This window comes from Bubalus kerabau, chromosome 11 (assembly GCF_029407905.1).
Source record: "Bubalus kerabau isolate K-KA32 ecotype Philippines breed swamp buffalo chromosome 11, PCC_UOA_SB_1v2, whole genome shotgun sequence".
Lineage (NCBI taxonomy): Eukaryota > Metazoa > Chordata > Mammalia > Artiodactyla > Bovidae > Bubalus > Bubalus kerabau.
The window spans coordinates 22,247,866-22,264,171 of record NC_073634.1 but is presented as its reverse complement, the minus strand read 5'-3'; the positions used below and the strand labels follow the sequence as shown (position 1 = coordinate 22,264,171).

General features: G+C 46.1%; 1 protein-coding gene across 2 annotated transcripts in view; it reads right to left on the bottom strand.

Annotated features, from left to right (window-relative positions):
• Positions 1-5,043: 5,043 nt before the first annotated feature.
• Positions 5,044-16,306, bottom strand: part of VIT (vitrin) — a 128,437-nt gene continuing 117,174 nt past the window's right edge. For both annotated transcript variants that reach the window (XM_055539801.1, XM_055539800.1), the window contains exons 12-14: positions 13,550-13,776; positions 10,628-11,141; positions 5,044-7,258 (exon numbers count right to left, since the gene is read on the bottom strand). In XM_055539801.1, the coding sequence (XP_055395776.1) occupies positions 7,080-7,258; positions 10,628-11,141; positions 13,550-13,776 (920 nt within the window). In that variant the 3' untranslated portion in view covers positions 5,044-7,079. The remainder of the gene's footprint in view (positions 7,259-10,627; positions 11,142-13,549; positions 13,777-16,306) is intronic.

Below are 16,306 nucleotides of genomic sequence, written 5' to 3'. Positions count from 1 at the left end.
ATCATCTGAGCTGGTGTGTAATTGCTTGCATAATAATCAGAGAAATACAAAAAGGGACATGAAGGCAAAAGGCAACTTAGGACTTCAAGTAACAATCCAGTCTCCCAAGATCTTGGATTTGAGGCTGCAGAGTAGAAAATAGAGTTGTGTGTGTTCTCAGTGACACACAGAACATCCAGCACCTTTCACGGAACATTGGGACTGCATAACTGATGTCTAGGATTGATTTTAACCTCGTCACTGAATTTCTCTAGGCCTCCTCAGCCTGAGTGCAAACGAAGCCCTGTCACGATAATTCCCCAGGGGTGTTGGCTGGTCCTCCCTGATAAACTGCAGGACCAAGTATCTGGGTGGAGGCAGGGAAAGGTCTCTGTCGGATGCCCTAGATCTGCTCACGAACAAGCCTGTGGCCTTGACAACATCTTGCCGGCTCCCCTGTGGGCAGCTCTCCACTGAGGCTGCCGTGGCTCCACTGGCATTTTGTTTCCAGAGATCTCTGCTAACTGTCCAGGATTAGAGCGACTCCGGGATGAAAGGGTTGGTTTTCCACTTCGGGAGAATGCCTTCTCTCTGTAGGTAAGAGCAGGCATGTGGGTGTTCCAGGCCTTGCATTTAGGTCAGAGGAGCTGGAAAGATCCCCTGGAGTTTCCACACTGCCTCGTCCCCTGTTCAATGAAGGTATTCTCTTAGGAGAAAACCAAATTACACTGCCACTTTGCCATTTAGAAAACTGCGTCTGCTCATTTATTTTGCTTGGTGCATATCTTGGACAGTCATTTCCACAGCGGTTTGTAACCTTCAACTTGTCCCTGTTCCCTCTTTGGCTTTAAAATGCCACACAACCTCCCTACTGAGATTGAAAAGAAACTCACTATGATTTCAAGGAGAACTTGTAGAGTATTAGGATAATTGGAAAAAAAAAATCGATATCATAATATCAAGATACAGGTTTACAGATGCCTTGGGAATGTCAGACCAACAACAATTAAATTGATTTCGAGTCTTGTTTTGATGTTTGCACAGTTTCCATGGCTTCCAGAACCTTGCAGTTTCTGTGCCCTGGGCAGTCATGTAAAGGCTCTTTGTTGAGAACCCAGATTCCGATTTGCCATTAACCTGAATACACCCTGCTCACCTCAACCAAGTGTGAAACTAGAGGAGTCTCAGAAAGGAGCTATTCAGCTGGAATTGTATTTTTTATATGAAAGTCTCAGCTGCCAAGCCAAGTATAGTATTTGCTTACTTGGGCAGCTTACTGCCTGTGGGCCCAGTTAGTGTAAGAGGAATGGCAGGGATAAAGTTAAGCTCAGTATTTTTCAATTACAGAACATTAAAAAAAAAAAAGAGAGAGAGAGAGAGAAAGAAAAGAAAAAAGCAAAGCCTTCATCGAAATTGCAATCTTTCAATCTTGTTTGCCATGTAGATGGTTATTTAAAGAGTACTTTTCTCCTCAATTACATCTTCGTACTAAGAATAGAGGTGGATCCCAGAGGCAGCAGTTCGGCTTCCCTGATGATCTGAACAGTTTTCAATGGCTAATGGCCTATAAACAAGTAATATTTTGTAGCCATTGAGGCCAAGAGACGTGAAAAGGAGTCTTTGACAGTTATGGGCTTTCTTGGATAAAACTTCTAAGCAAAACAGAGGCAGACTACAGAACTGGAAGACTATTACTCAGCGTGCATTTGGTTTTCCAAACTCAGGAACTCGTGGGCATTCATTTTTAAGCATTCAAGACAATCAAGGAACCTCGAAAGTTTACTAACTGTAAGGTGATCGGACACAACGATGTGAATGCTCCTCCGCAGTCCGCTGTGTCAGCTTGGGGTGCTGGGGGACCCTGCTGAAGGGGTCCGCATCGAGAGGTCCGTCCTTAACGTGTGGACAGCGCCACTCAGTTCCCAACCTGCAGGGCTGTTCAACAATTTCCAGATGAAGCTCGTCCTAGAGGACAGTGAAAGGACTACCTGATTTTCCAGTCCTTCTCTTGTCCTCCCTCTCCTTTCTGAGACTCTGCTGTCTGCCTGACCTTGGAGTTCATGAGTTCTTCCATTTTCCTTCCCCAAATCCCCTCTTTGCTTGGGCTACTGTAAGTTGAGTTTCTGTTACTTGCACTGGAGAAAACTTGAACCAACACAGCCCCCTGGCTCTGACCTGGCCCCTGCCTCTCCCTCCAGCCTTTTTCCTGACACCCCTGCCTCGGCCTCGAGTTTCAGGCTGTCACTCTGTATTTTACACTGTTGCAAGCCGCCTCGCCTCCCTAAGCATTTCAGACAGGGACCAGGTCTTATTAATCTTTGTATCCCAGTGGCTGTCACAATACCTGACACATAATAGGTGCTTAAAACACATTTACTGAATGAAACTCAGGAAGGTAAACAGAAAGTGGGATTTTCATTTCTGTGGGAAAAATAAGAGTGTAAGGTGAGGAATAGTTTCCCTGTGAGTAGATACCCTAGAAAGGCAGTGATTGTAACAGACAGTAATGAACCTAAGAAGGGTTCAAAAGAGTGCTGAGCCTGCATGGAAGTAGATCCTCTCTCTTGCCACCATATCCCATTTCTTTCTGAAAAATCTCTGCCTCCCATTCTATCAGTGTTATTGTATTAGGGGTTAGAACTCTCAGGTGACTTAGATTCAGAGTTCTCATCCCCTGTATTCCATGTCCTTGATGATGTATGTGTGAATTGTGTCCCCTAAGGAAAAGGGACAAGGAGGTCACTGGAAAACAGGTGGGTCGGGATTGTGTATCCAGAGAGCCCAAGTCTACCTGGGCAAGTCAGGGAAGGCTCCAAAGAGGAGATGGAATTTGGACTGAGACTTGAAGGATGGCTAGGAGTTTATTAAAGGATGGGAAGCCCAGTGTGTTCAGGGAGCTACAGGGACTATGGACTGTAGATTATAATCACCTAGCTTAAGTGAAGGCAGGTGGCTATCCAGAGAAGCAGGAGGAGTGATGGGGGGAAGTACAGTTTGCACTGGATGTTTAACAGACTCCTCACTTTGTACATTTAAGAGATCCTGAGCACACACTTAGCAGAATTATACATAAATTTTAAATTCTCAAGCTTACTAGAGAACCCCCTATGCAGCCACTTGGGTTTAATTCCCAGATCTGCCTCTCCCAGCCCTATGACCTTGGGCAAGTTACTTGACATCTTCATACTTCAGCTACATGATCTGTAAAGTGAGAAGAATAATAGTACTTCTTGCCGTAAATCGTAGGGATGGGTGAGTTAATACATGTGAAGTCCTTAGAACAGTGCCCAGCATGCAGCACACACTAATTATTAAACACTTCACGATTATTTCGCTCATGAGGTTGTTTGCAATCACCAGTCATGCACTTTGTGCATAATCCCATGATATTAATTTTATCATTTTAATTGTTCATTTCCGTGGGGTTTCTCACTGGACTGTGAATTCTTCAAAGCCATTAGTTGAATAAATATCTCTTTCTAATGTAATTGAATTCATTTCAAGCATATTTCCTACTTACTACATTTACATATTGGTAACCAGGGGGAGAACTTTTTTTAGGATTGTGACTGAAAAATAACATTATTTTCTGGAAATTCCTCTTTCAGGCTGGAAAATCCTTGACCACAGAAGCATCGTCTTGTTTATAAAACCATGCCAGTCCCCCTGAGATTATGCTGGGAAACTTGCTTCATGGAGGTTTTGTCCTGATCAAAGGGATTAAAGAGCCCAGAGAAACAAAAAATATCTGAACCGTGTCAATTTGTTTGAAAATTTTTAGCAGAGCCTTGTTGTAAAACGTATGACCAAGAAACCTCAAAGACCCTTAACTCCCAACAGGTGGGCCAGTTGAGTGGCATTTAGACATCAGTACATCCAGAGAGGCTGCCCAGACACTTCCACTTGTTTTGGTTGATTTGGAGGAGAAAGGGCACAGAAGTTCTCTGCTGAGGCCTCGGAATGAATGATCGAGTTGATTTAGGAGACTGGCTCGTGTCTGCAGGACCCAGAGCGCTCCACAAAGGCTGGACCAGAGGCCCCAGGTGTGCAGAAGCAGGTGTGTTTGTGGGATGGGCGTGGGAGAGGGGGTGGGGTTTTGAGCCCCCAGAAGGCAGTCAAGTGAATCAGGAATTTGGAAGACAAGAAATCTGAATTCTGGTCTGTCCTTTTATATCTGCACAATCCTCTTAAGGCCTGGGTTTATTTTATTTTATTTTTTTTGTCATTGAAGGGTTTGATGTAGATTGTCTCCAAAGTTCTGTTTCTGGTGTTAAGATTTCAGTGTTGGCCCAGTGGTGTCGGGCACAGTTTAGGTTGAGTAAAGAGGCTTTTAAATGCAAGCCTCGCATGGCACCCATCACCACCAGGACGCTTGTCTCCACCAGATCTCTGCAAACCCAGACCTGACCCAGCCCCAACCACACCACAGCCTCCCCACTCCTCTTGGCTGCCAAGAGGCCCCCAGGCCTTCTTGCCTGCTCTTACCTGAAGTCTGGTTCTCTTCCTCCACCTCCTGAGACAAGACTACTTGTGCTCTCTCACCCCACATGTCTCAGGCCTGGAGTCAGGACAGGTCTGCTCCCAGCCTCCTTGAATATGGCCTCAGCCCTCCTGCCTTGTCACTGTGGTCCTCTCCCAACCTCCTGGGCTCCTCTGACCTCCGTGGGCACATGTGAGCTTTGCTCACTGCTTCTCTCTCCATCCTGACACCGTCACCATCTCTTGAGACTTGAACATCCACATGGACAATTCTAACAACCCTGTGACCTCTGAGGGCCTCAACAACCTCACTTCTGGTGGTCCACACAGCATATACTCAAGTATGTGACAACATATCAACAATGGACATGTCTGAAGAGGTTTCATTTATCTTCAAAATTATGATACCTATAGGTAGGGTGATGGCACCCCACTCCAGTACTCTTGCCTGGAGAATCCCATGGACGGAGGAGCCTGGTGGGCTGCAGTCCATGGGGTTGCGAAGAGTCGGACACGACTGCATGACTTCACTTTCACTTTTCACTTTGATGCATTGGAGAAGGAAATGGCAACCCACTCCAGTGTTCTTGCCTGGAGAATCCCAGGGACGGGGGAGCCTGGTGGGCTGCTGTCTATGGGGTCACACAGAGTCGGACACGACTGAGGTGACTTAGCAGCAGCAGCATAGGTAGGGTGACCATATAACTTATTTTTCAAACTGGTACAGTAAATGAAAGAGAACACCAAAATAATTAAGTTATATTGTTTTTGGAAATATTTACTTATTGATGACAAATTGGTTTTCATATTAAAGCCTCTGTAAAATAATTATATTCCAAATCTGTTTTCCAAAGTAAGACTTTTCTTAAAAAAATTAACTTGTGTACATTGAAGCAACATTGAAAAAAACTTTATATCAATTACCTGCACATTCAAAATAATAGGCAGAATAATTGCCCCTAGTACTTATGTCCTGTAATTAGTTTCCTAGCTAAATCTGTCACTGGTATCTTAATGAAGAATTTCCTTTTTGAAGCTAGTTGTCATATTTTGAAGTTTTTGAACAAATCTGTTTGCAATTGCTTTTGAAGTAAAATTTATGGTTAATAAATTTGAAATCATTGACACCTTTCTCAGTAGACCACATTTTTAATTACTGATAACCCCTCAGGTATTGAGAGATTGGTAAATTCTGCACAAATTCTATTAAATGGATACTATTTCTGATTCAAAATTTCTTACATAAATATTTTGCCCCAAGTATTAATACAGGTACTATCTTTTGGCCTATATTCAGAGTACCATTCTCCAAAATACATTTTTACAGAATATAACTTGTCAAGTAGGGTATAGCTATTTAGAATGCTTCTGAATGCTCCCTATCACATATGTAATTTCATATCGTAATGGATAAGTCTTGGAAGTAAAAAGTGGGGTTCAGTCAAACCCAGGCCAACTTATTTGAATGGAATTATTAATAGTAGTATCTAGTTAACATATGAAATATCCAAGATGAATGTTAAACTAAATGGGACCCAGAACAGCAGGCATATAAACAGGGACTCTCCCAGGTAACGGCTCCAACACTGACCCTCCGAGGCAGCTCGTAGTTCTCCATCCTGGCAGCACATCCTCAGTAGCATCAGAGAGCTCGTCAGACCTGCCAGTGATCCGGCTTTCGTCCCAAAGACTCAGCTTGCATAGATTGGGATGGGACCTGGGAATGAGCATTTTACTCTAAAACGATTCTAACAAGCAGCTTGGGCTGAGAGCGGCTGTACCAGCCTGATGCACTGCTTCCAAAGCCAGGTCACTAGAAGGGTGAGAGGCTCAAGATGGAGGGGATTTATGTATACATATAGCAGATTCACTTCGTTGTACAGCAGAAACCAACACAGCATTGTAAAGCAAGTATACGCCAATAAAAAAAAGAATATGGGGAAAAAAAAGAAGCCAAGTGACTGTGGTCCTCCAGGGCCATTCCCCCAACTACTCCGTATACTGCAGGAACACAGTGATTCCCATAATTGAGAAGACGAAGGTGAAACAGGGGCAGCCGTGCTGTGCCACATTGTCCCTGCACCCATGTGGGTGCGCGGTCACCGTGAGCCAGGAGAGGGCGCAGGGCAGGTGCTCTGGGGCATGAATAGAGGGTGGCCCTGCCACAGCCCTGTGACCACTCCCCAGAACACAGAGTGATTGCATGAAATCCTTTCAAACATTTAATTAACCAACTCCTATATTGTTGTGACGAAAATGAAACTTGTGGAGAGTTAACAGATTTCTGACTGGAGATAAAGATGTTAAAAATCTCACAAAAGCTCTAGGTAAGCCTGCTGTAAGTGCTTTGTTCTAGTCTCAATATTTATTTTAAAAACAATTCTCAAAATGTAAAATGCCCAGCATTCCCAAAGCAAGGTATCTTTTTGGCGCATCCTACAAATTAATGATCATCTTTCTAACTCCAAGTATGAAAAACCACCCTGGCAAAGAAAAATAACAAGACGTGGTTTGCAAGCCCTGCCTTCCTGGCTGTCCCACGTGTGCCCCGAAAAGTGCTGGGGGTCATCCCAGAGCCAGTCGGGAGAGCAGCTTTTGCTGGTGCTCGGCCTGCTCTGAACTCAGTTCCGAGGCTGTGAGTTGAACTCTGTGCAGATGTTCTGAATGACCTTGGGGACCACTTTGTAGAGGTTGTCAAATTCGTCCACGAAGAAGGCGTGGTCCCTGGCAGGGTGAGTGGCGATGATGTCCAGCTCGTCCTGGGCAGCCCACGCCACACCTATGGCATAGGTGATCACGCCTGTGGGGACAAAAGGTGGATGAAGTGAATGTCCCCAAGGAAAAGTGTGGCCATCCACCCTTGCCTTCCTGCCACTCTGTTGGCCATTGTGCTTGAATGCAACCAAATCCAAAATCAGAAATGTGCCCAAAGCATGAACATGTGCTGCATGCCAGCAGCAGTGAAACTGATACAGTTGTTCTCTCACAGGGGTTTACCGTCCTTTGGAGGAAAAAACAACAACAAAACAGAAGAATGGAGTCAATCCATGATAAGAATTTCATGAGGAACAGCAAGGGAATGATATCTGGGACAAGCAAAACTTGGGTGCCCTGCAGATTATACCCCATGCCACACACCTGCTCTGTGTGTAAAGTCACACAAAACTGAGTCTTAACCACCTCAAAAACCAGTTAAAGATCTTTTAAATGTAAGTGAAATGACGGGTAGTCAAATCCACCTGCCTTCACTAATCAAGATTGTTTTAAGACTTGCATGTCCTGCAAGTGGCTCGTAGCCACAACAATAAGATGTTTGCCTGAGTTGTTCTCCAGAAACTTGGAATCAGCTGAGCTGAGACTCAGCTGTGTCTAGTTCAGCTGAGCTGGTTAAGACTGGATAGGACCACTGACCCCCCAACCTGGCATGTGTGAATGCCCACTTAGTGGCCTTTAGAACACATGCAGAAGCCTGTAGCTTAGTTACGCCTGCACAGAACAATTCCATATCTTTTCCTCACCACCACTCAGATGCCCCACTCCTTTGCTATCCTGTAAAGCCCTGAGCCCCTTGCCTTTGGGGAGGTAGACTTGTGACTGGTTCTCCTGCCTGCCTTGTGGATAAGCCCTCTCTTTGCTGCAAACCTTGGCCAAAAACAAAACCAAACAAAACCAGTGGAGCTGAATCACTTTTGGCTTGAGGGTGACTTTATAAGCCATAGGCTCCAGCTGTGAGGATTTCCAGAGCAGGAAAATTTGCACAAGGACCTGGAGAGCTGGTGACCCAGCATCTGCTCCATCACCACAGAAAAGTTAAGTGTTTACAGATAAAGAAGGAGCTAACAGTGCTGACTGCTGCAGGGGGATCATTGGAGATAAAAGGGAAAAGGTATCCACTGAATTCAGAAGAAACATAAACAAGATGCCGTAGCTTGTCGAGAGAAGTGTCCAGGGAGTCAAAGCCAAAGAAACCAAGTGAATTGCTGTGAGCTGAGATTGAAAGAGAAAAGAAGATAAAGAGGAGGCAGGTGGTCACTGGAGCCAGAACATGGGGTCAAAGAGAATTATTTCCCTCTTTAGGAAGGGAGGGACTGGAGCGTGTCTAGATACAAAGGGGAATGAACATAGTAGGATTAAAGGGTTTGGGCTGTAACCATGGACTGAGATGCCTCAGGGAGAAGAGGAATTCAGAGAGCAGGCATCTGTCCTTAGTGGGGCGGCAGAGACTGCCCAGAGTGTGCTTTTTGACTGGGGCAGGTGCTGACCTATTCCCATGCCCACTCCAGGCTGACCAGGGTGAGATAAGCAATATAGCCATGAGATGGCGGGCAGAGCCTGGGGAGGGGCTTCTGCCCAGGCTCCATTCCCCCGCCTCCCCGCCACCCACAGGGCCATGGCTTTCTCTAGCATCTTCCGGGTTCCCTTTCCTGCTGATGGGAGTGCCGTCCACACCACAGGTGGTTCTGGGCTAAGCTCTTCTCCTATTGTGGCTCATTAAACTACCAGGTCCTTTTCTCACCTTTCCAAGTGTCTTTTCTCTGAACATTATCCACATTGGGAAAAGTCAGGGTTGGGCTTTAAAAATGCTGCCAAGTGGTCACAGGAAGAGTTTAGCTGCAGAACAGGGCTTAGACCCACTAAGATCTCATTTCTATTCACAGATGGAAGGGCTGCCCTCTCCCACCCCCGGCCCAAGTAAAAACAACAAGACCAATATTAGAGATTTAGCTTTTCACATCCTGCAGTCCAACCTTACTGTAGAGATCTTTCTACTGGCAATTCTGATAGATGGTCCCCCAGCCTTGGCTTGGACACCCTCGGGGACACCCCAGTGCTCATGGCTTCCATATCACTTGCATCTGTTGGTCCTTGTTGTTTAAAGATACCCAGAACATGATAGCCCTGACAGTGCCTGGGACATCATCGTAGGTCTTCACTTTCTCCTGACCAGTGGGTCAAGGATACCCTCTGGGTGAGGCTCAAGGAGAGGCATCGAGAAAAACGAGTAAGAGGAGCTGAACACAAGCTGGGGATGGACGCTCCTGGGCTTGTCACCAAGAGTTGCCCCACCTGGCTCTGCCCACTCACTTTGGAACTTTGGGCAGTTTGCTTCTGAACCATAAACTATCCTCACTCTGCTGACAGGAGCCCACGGGGCCTTGTGACTGCTGGCACGTGGACCACCTGCCGTCCCACCATTATGAGTGCTCCCTATGGGGTACATCACTGGGAAGACTCTGAACCTGGTGTCTGGTTACTTTTCCAGAAGCCAGAAATATTGGTTCCTGAAGGCTTATTTTTATATCCCTCCTTGTTTCAGAAAGGATTAAAAGCAGCTTTAAAGAATATGGGAAATCCTGCAAACAAACCCAAATTAAATGGAGGCAGAGACTTAGTGCATACACACACACGAAAACTTCCCCCACAATAGGTAAGTCTTGTTCGCCAGTACTTATTACAGGTTTTTGGTTCACTGATGACTCCGTTTACTTTTATTGTCATTACTAGTATTACTGTCTCTAGGGGTTTTCTCAGGTTGTTTGTATTTTCCTTGTATTTTATGGCACTTTTCTAAACAAGGATTATATATAGATTTTGTCCAAAAGGCATTACATATGACTGATTTTTTGAACACTTACAAAAAAATGTTTTGCTCATTTTTCATGGTTTTAAACTTTCTGTTGTCCTCTTTCAAATTTCATATGGAAATATCTCTTTAAATATTTTGTATGAAAATTTCTTTGAGGTCTCCCCCCCCGCAACCTCCAATATCTGGTTAGCAATTGCTTATATGATAGTATTATACTTCTGTTTTAAAACATCCATTTTCTTCAAGTTTCTAACACAATTTTGTGGTCTTCAATGGAGATTAGAGTGAGGAGTCAAATTCCTCTTTAATGCATCACATGTTGGTGAGTGCAGCCTCCGAGTGTGGGATGTAAAGAAGAGGGGTAGCGTCCGCAGGCCTTGATTCTGTGGAAACTACCCTCGTGTCCTTGCCTGACCCTTCTTCACTACCCAGAGGGCCCTGTGGTGTTGAATTACACCCTAATGCCCTAGGGTTGTGAACATTTTATTAGGTTCTAGACAAAACTGGTGCCCAGAGAAACAACACATCAAGGCCCAGAGGTCTGCTCAGCCCCAGACTGGTCAGCAAGAGCAGCTCACTTACCCTTGTGATGGGCAAGCATGGCCGGTATCCGGATGTCGTCATAGGACCTCCCGTCGGTAATGAGTACCATTAGCTTCCTCTTGTTGGGCTTGGACTTCTTGAAGAGCTGCTCCAGGGCATAGTGGATGGCAGCTCCTGTGCTGGTCCCTCCACTCCAGTAGCCCACCCTCTTGATGGCATTGAGGACATCAGATTTGGTGCTGTGCTCATCGAACCCAAACTCCAGCCGCTGCTCGTAGGTGTATTGCATGGCCCCAATCCGTGTGTCCGTGTCTGAAATCTCAAACTCCCTGCTGAGGTTGGCCACAAACTGGAGGACAGTGCGGAAGTTGCTGGTCCCCACACTGCTGGAGCCGTCGATGACGAAGCCGATGTCGGCCGAGTTTAAGCAGGTCTTGCTGCAGGCCAGTCGGTCGGTGTCACAGACCCGCTTCACCAGCGGCTGCACGGTCTTGTGGAGGCTGAACCAGTTCTGCACGGTGAGCGAGTAGAAGCCGTTGGTTCTGCACACAGCCTGGAAGACGGGGCAGGCCACCCGCCAGGTCAGGGGTCTCAACCTCCAATGGATCACCATGACCAGCCACCTAAGGCCTCTGTCCATCTCGGTTCACCCAGTCAGGTGCTCACAGGGCAGAGGCCCTTCCCGTTATCTCTGACCCATTCCCCCACCCTCAGCGACGTCTCTGCTTTCATGGAGAACCATCAGTCAAGCAAATCCACAGGGAGAGGGGAATTGCTGGTTTAAGCTTCATATTTATGCCCCTCCAGGCCCCTTGGTTTGTACTCACAGCTAGCCATAAGGCTGGCATTGGTGGGCACCAACCCACGAGGATTAAAGAAAGCTTTTGTTCTGATTGGGAAAACAAAAGGCACACAGGAGATGAAGCTTAAGAACTGGTTAGAGAGACTTGCATCCAGCAAGAAGGGGGTTCCACACCTGTGTCCGGTACCCAACTAGATGTTCTTAACATCATTTCACTACCCACCCCCTGCCCACGTTAACCCTACAGGGTGTAATTCTAACCCACTTGTCATGAAGGAACAAACTGAGGGCCAGTTGTGAAGTGACATCCTTGAGGTCACAACTCAAATCTCTCTGCCCTCAGAACCCCAGCTCTGTCCCCTGGACAACCCTGCCTCCAGGCAAATGAATGTTTACTTGTGCCCAAGCATGTTCCAGAAAAAACTCAAGGTGCCTGCAAATACACATTGAGCAACCTGGTTGCTGTGCTCCTGGAAGTGACCATTTCCCTTGCCATTGCCTCCGAGAGGTCACAGAGAGAGTCACAGACCTGCTGGCTGTGGATGAAGGTGTATAATTAAAACATTATTTGAAAACAAGAAATGACTTTAAAATGTCCTGGGAAATGTACTAATTGGTTTGTAAAAACCTAATGGGGTTCACAAAACTTTCCATGGCTTAGGTGCCATATGAGATGGGTGTCGAGGCTGAGTTGAATTCTAGCCAATGGATGGGGGGCAAGGATCCCCACCAGGCAGTCTGAGTGAGTCATAACAGGAGAGAGCGTGGTGCTGGCATGGGCAGGACACTGGGTGGCTGGAGCTAGGAAGCTGGGTTAAGACCACCCTCCAGAAGACCTCAGGAGTAACAGCAAATGGAGAAGGATTTGGAGCAAGGACCCTGTGGGACCGGCAAAAAGCATGAGATGCATTGTGAAATCTAAACTGGGGAGATCCAGAAGGGAGAAAGAAGACATGTGAAGTATCAATACTCGCTTGAACCGGGGAGGTGTCACTGGGCATGGGAAAGACTGGGCAGATGTGAGCTACCTGACATGGGAGCTGACGAGTTGTTCTGGGGTAACTCCGGGTGTCTGGGACAGCTGTGGGGCCAATGCACAGTCCAGAGGAAGAAGGAATTTGAGTGGGAAAGATGAGGCACTTGGCATGTTGCATGTAGGATTTAAGGTTCTTCAGGTCATCGGGTGGAGACTGGTCAATCAGCTTGAAACAGATGGCTACTGAGCTCCAGAGAAGCAGGGTGGGAGACAGTGTGTTACTGCTTGTGAGTGAAGGCTGAAGCTGTGGCCCTGGGAGAGAGTCTGGAGGGAGAAAAACTAGTGAGAACAGAGGAGAGAGCCAAGGAAGTCTACGCTTCGGGTACAAGACAGAAAAGAGGAGGGAGCAAGTGAAGTAAGAACCACACTGTGTCCTAGAGGTTAAAGGAGATGAGAATGATGATGAAGTGCAGGATCTGTGCAGGGAGCTGAGCCCCAGTAGATCTGGAGACAGGCTGCTAACACTGGGGGCATCCCCCCTCCTGTCCTCCTCCTTTCCCTTTTAAAGCTGGGGTCCTGTCTCTGGAGAAAGCTTTATGTGGGGTCTACCGTATAAAGCATACACAAAGTGAGCTGCACTGGGGGAATAGGCCTAGATTCCCATCTGTCCTGCCTCCATGTCCTGTTGGACATCTCTGGAGAACTCAGGGGCAGCTGAGTTTGAAAGCCTGCACTCCCTGATGTAGTTTAGTACCTTTCCTTTACTTGTTTATCAGATTAGTTGACTTGTGGTACATGTGCGCCCATGTGTGTGCTCGTGTGAAGACTTGCTGGGCTGCCCAGTTTGAGGTCCCTTGGGGCTATGAGAGGCACTCAGGGGAGCCTCTGATGTGAGGCTTTGGGGACCCTGCTCCTCCCAAGGTGCTGATGCCAGACCTCAGTTCACCAGGTACGTGGTGGGTTGTTGGGTGTTGCTTTGAGAGGGTAACTCCAGGTTCCAGACTCACTAGTCTGTCACTGGAGGCCCTCCTGCCTAGAAACGAGCTTAACATCCATTTGAAAAACACAGGAGACACAGCCTAGGTGGCTGCTACAGATGTGTGAAGTGTAGGGCGTTCTTTTATTGGGTGGGTTTCCCACTTACATACCTTACATAGAATGCATACCTTGTTTGCAAACGTACCTTGTTTGCAAAGTTGGGCTCCAGCATGTACTGCTTCTCATTTTCAGAGGCCCCTTCAATGGTGATGAAGAAAATGTTGACTCCTGACTCTCTCGCAAACCTTGAGGCCTCCTCCACCTTGTCTGTGGGCCAGCCATCCACCATCACCACGGCCACGTTAGGGGCACCACCTCTGTTTCCATTAAATTTGGAAAAGAAGTTCTTGGTCACAAAGGAGATGGCCCGGCCTGGAAGAAAAAGAAAACTCATGCTTGGAGTGATTATGGAACAGATGAGAGCAGCATAAAGAGGTGCAGAAAAATATCCATTCCCTCCCTTGTTGGCTTGTTTTCTTTTTTTAATCATGTTAACTAGTTTTGGGTGTACAGTTCAGTGGTGTTAAGTATATTCACAATATTATGGAACCTATACTGCTACTGCTGCTACTAAGTCGCTTCAGTCGTGTCCAACTCTGTGCGACCCCATAGACGGCAGCCCACCAGGCCCCGCCGTCCCTGGGATTCTCTAGGCAAGAACACTGGAGTGGGTTGCCATTTCCTTCTCCAATGCATGAAAGTGAAAAGTGAAAGTGTAGTCGCTCAGTCGTGCCCGACTCTTAGCAACCCCATGGACTGCAGCCTAGCAGGCTCCTCCGTCCATGGGATTTTCCAGGCAAGAGTACTGGAGTGGGGTGCCACTGCCTTCTCTGTATGGAACCTATAGCACTAGCCATTTCCCTCCCCAGCTTCATTTTGAGCTTCAACTTCTAATTTTCTCTTGTTTTAAAAAGGTCTTATACCATTTGCAGCAACATGGATGGACTTAGAAATTATCATACTAAGTGAAGTTAAGTCTAACAGAGAAAGACAAATATTCTTTGATAACACTTATGTGGAATCTGAAAATTAGTATGAGTGACTCTATATACCAAATAGACTCACATGGAAAACAAACACATGGTTACCAAGGAAGAAATGGGGGGGAATAAATTAGGAGTACTGGATTAACAGATGCAAATTACTATACATAAAACAGATAACACCAAAGATTTACTGTAAAACACAGAGAACAATATTCAATATCTTGTAATAACCCCTAATGGAAAATAATCTGAAAAAAAAAAAAAAAGAATCACTTTGCTGTACACCTGAACCTAACACAACACTGTAAATAAACAATACTTCAATTTTAAAAATTAAAAAAGAATAAAAAGTTTTTGAGACCAGCACGCAGGTGAGAAAAGCTTTTCATGGGAACAGTAGTGTCCGTTCTCTGCCTGGGTGCTGGAGCTGACCTCATTAAGCCCCTGAGCCATTTCCAAAAGTGTGGGGTAGCCTTCTCCTTGGGCTTTGAGGGCTTGCGGTGAGCCCGACGCTCCAGGTGTGGAAGGGTGTATTCTGGATTCAATGGAATCTTGTGTCATTTCCGCTAGGGGCACAGGTCTGGCTGGCCTGGAAGGCACCACACCCACTAAGAACTGAGAGATGTGTTCTACCTGGCTGCGCTTTCTACTGGCCATGTGGGCCTGGATAGGTCACTCCAGACTGCTGCGCCTAGGGTTCCATGATGACAGCCTGCTTCAACTGAGAGCAGCAGTTGGGAGGGATGACGTAGCTTCCCAGCATACCTTTCTCAAGCATATACTTAACATTTGTCTAGGGCTTCAGGAGAGTTTTGGAATCAAGGAGGGTGAGAAACTAACTATACCAGTTTTCTGGGACTTTCCCAGGTTTAGCACTGAAAGTCCCATATGCCCTTGGGCAAACTGGGATGACTGATCACCCTAAAGGGAGGGCTCTTAACCTGGCCTCTGTGGACCCTTGGACACTGGGGATGAGTATCCCCAATTCCCTGGAATTTATACACAGTATTTTGTATCTAGAGCCAAAGCAAAAATAATACCCAGTTGTGGATGTGACTGGTGATAGAAGCAGGGTCCGATGCTGTAAAAAGCCATATTGCATAGGAACCTGGAATGTTAGGTTCACGAATCAAGGCAAATTGGAAGTGGTCAAACAGGAGATGGTAAGAGTGAACATGGACATTCTAGGAATCAGTGAACTAAGATGGACTGGAATGGGGGAATTTAACTCAGATGACTATTATATCTACTACTGTGGGCAGGAATCCCTTAGAAGAAATGGAGTAGCCATCATAGTCAACAAGAGTCCAAAATGTAGTACTTGGTTGCAATCTCAAAAACGACAGAATGATCTCTGTTCGTTTCCAAGGCAAACCATTCAATATCACAATAATCCAAGTCTATGCCCTGACCACTAATGCTGAAGAAGCTGAAGTTGAGTGGTTCTATGAAGACCTACAAGACCTTTTAGAACTAACACCCAAAAAAGATGTCCTTTTCATTATAGGGGACTGGAATGCAAAAGTAGGAAGTCATGAAACACCTGGAGTAACAGGCAAATTTGGCCTTGGAATACGGAATGAAGCAGGGCAAAGGCTAATAGAGTTTTGACAAGAGAATGCACTGGTCATAGCAAACACCCTCTTCCAACAACACAAGAGAAGACTCTACACATGGACATCAGCAGATGGCCAACACTGAAATCAGATTGATTATATTTTTGCAGCCAAAGATGGGGAAGCTCATTACAGGCAACAAAAACAAGACCAGGAGCTGACTGTGGTCACAAACTCCTTATTGCCAAATTCAGACTTAATTGAAGAAAGTAGGGAAAACCACTAGAGTATTCAGGTATGACCTAAATCAAATCCCATATGCTTATACAGTGGAAGTGAGAAATAGATTTAAGGTACTTG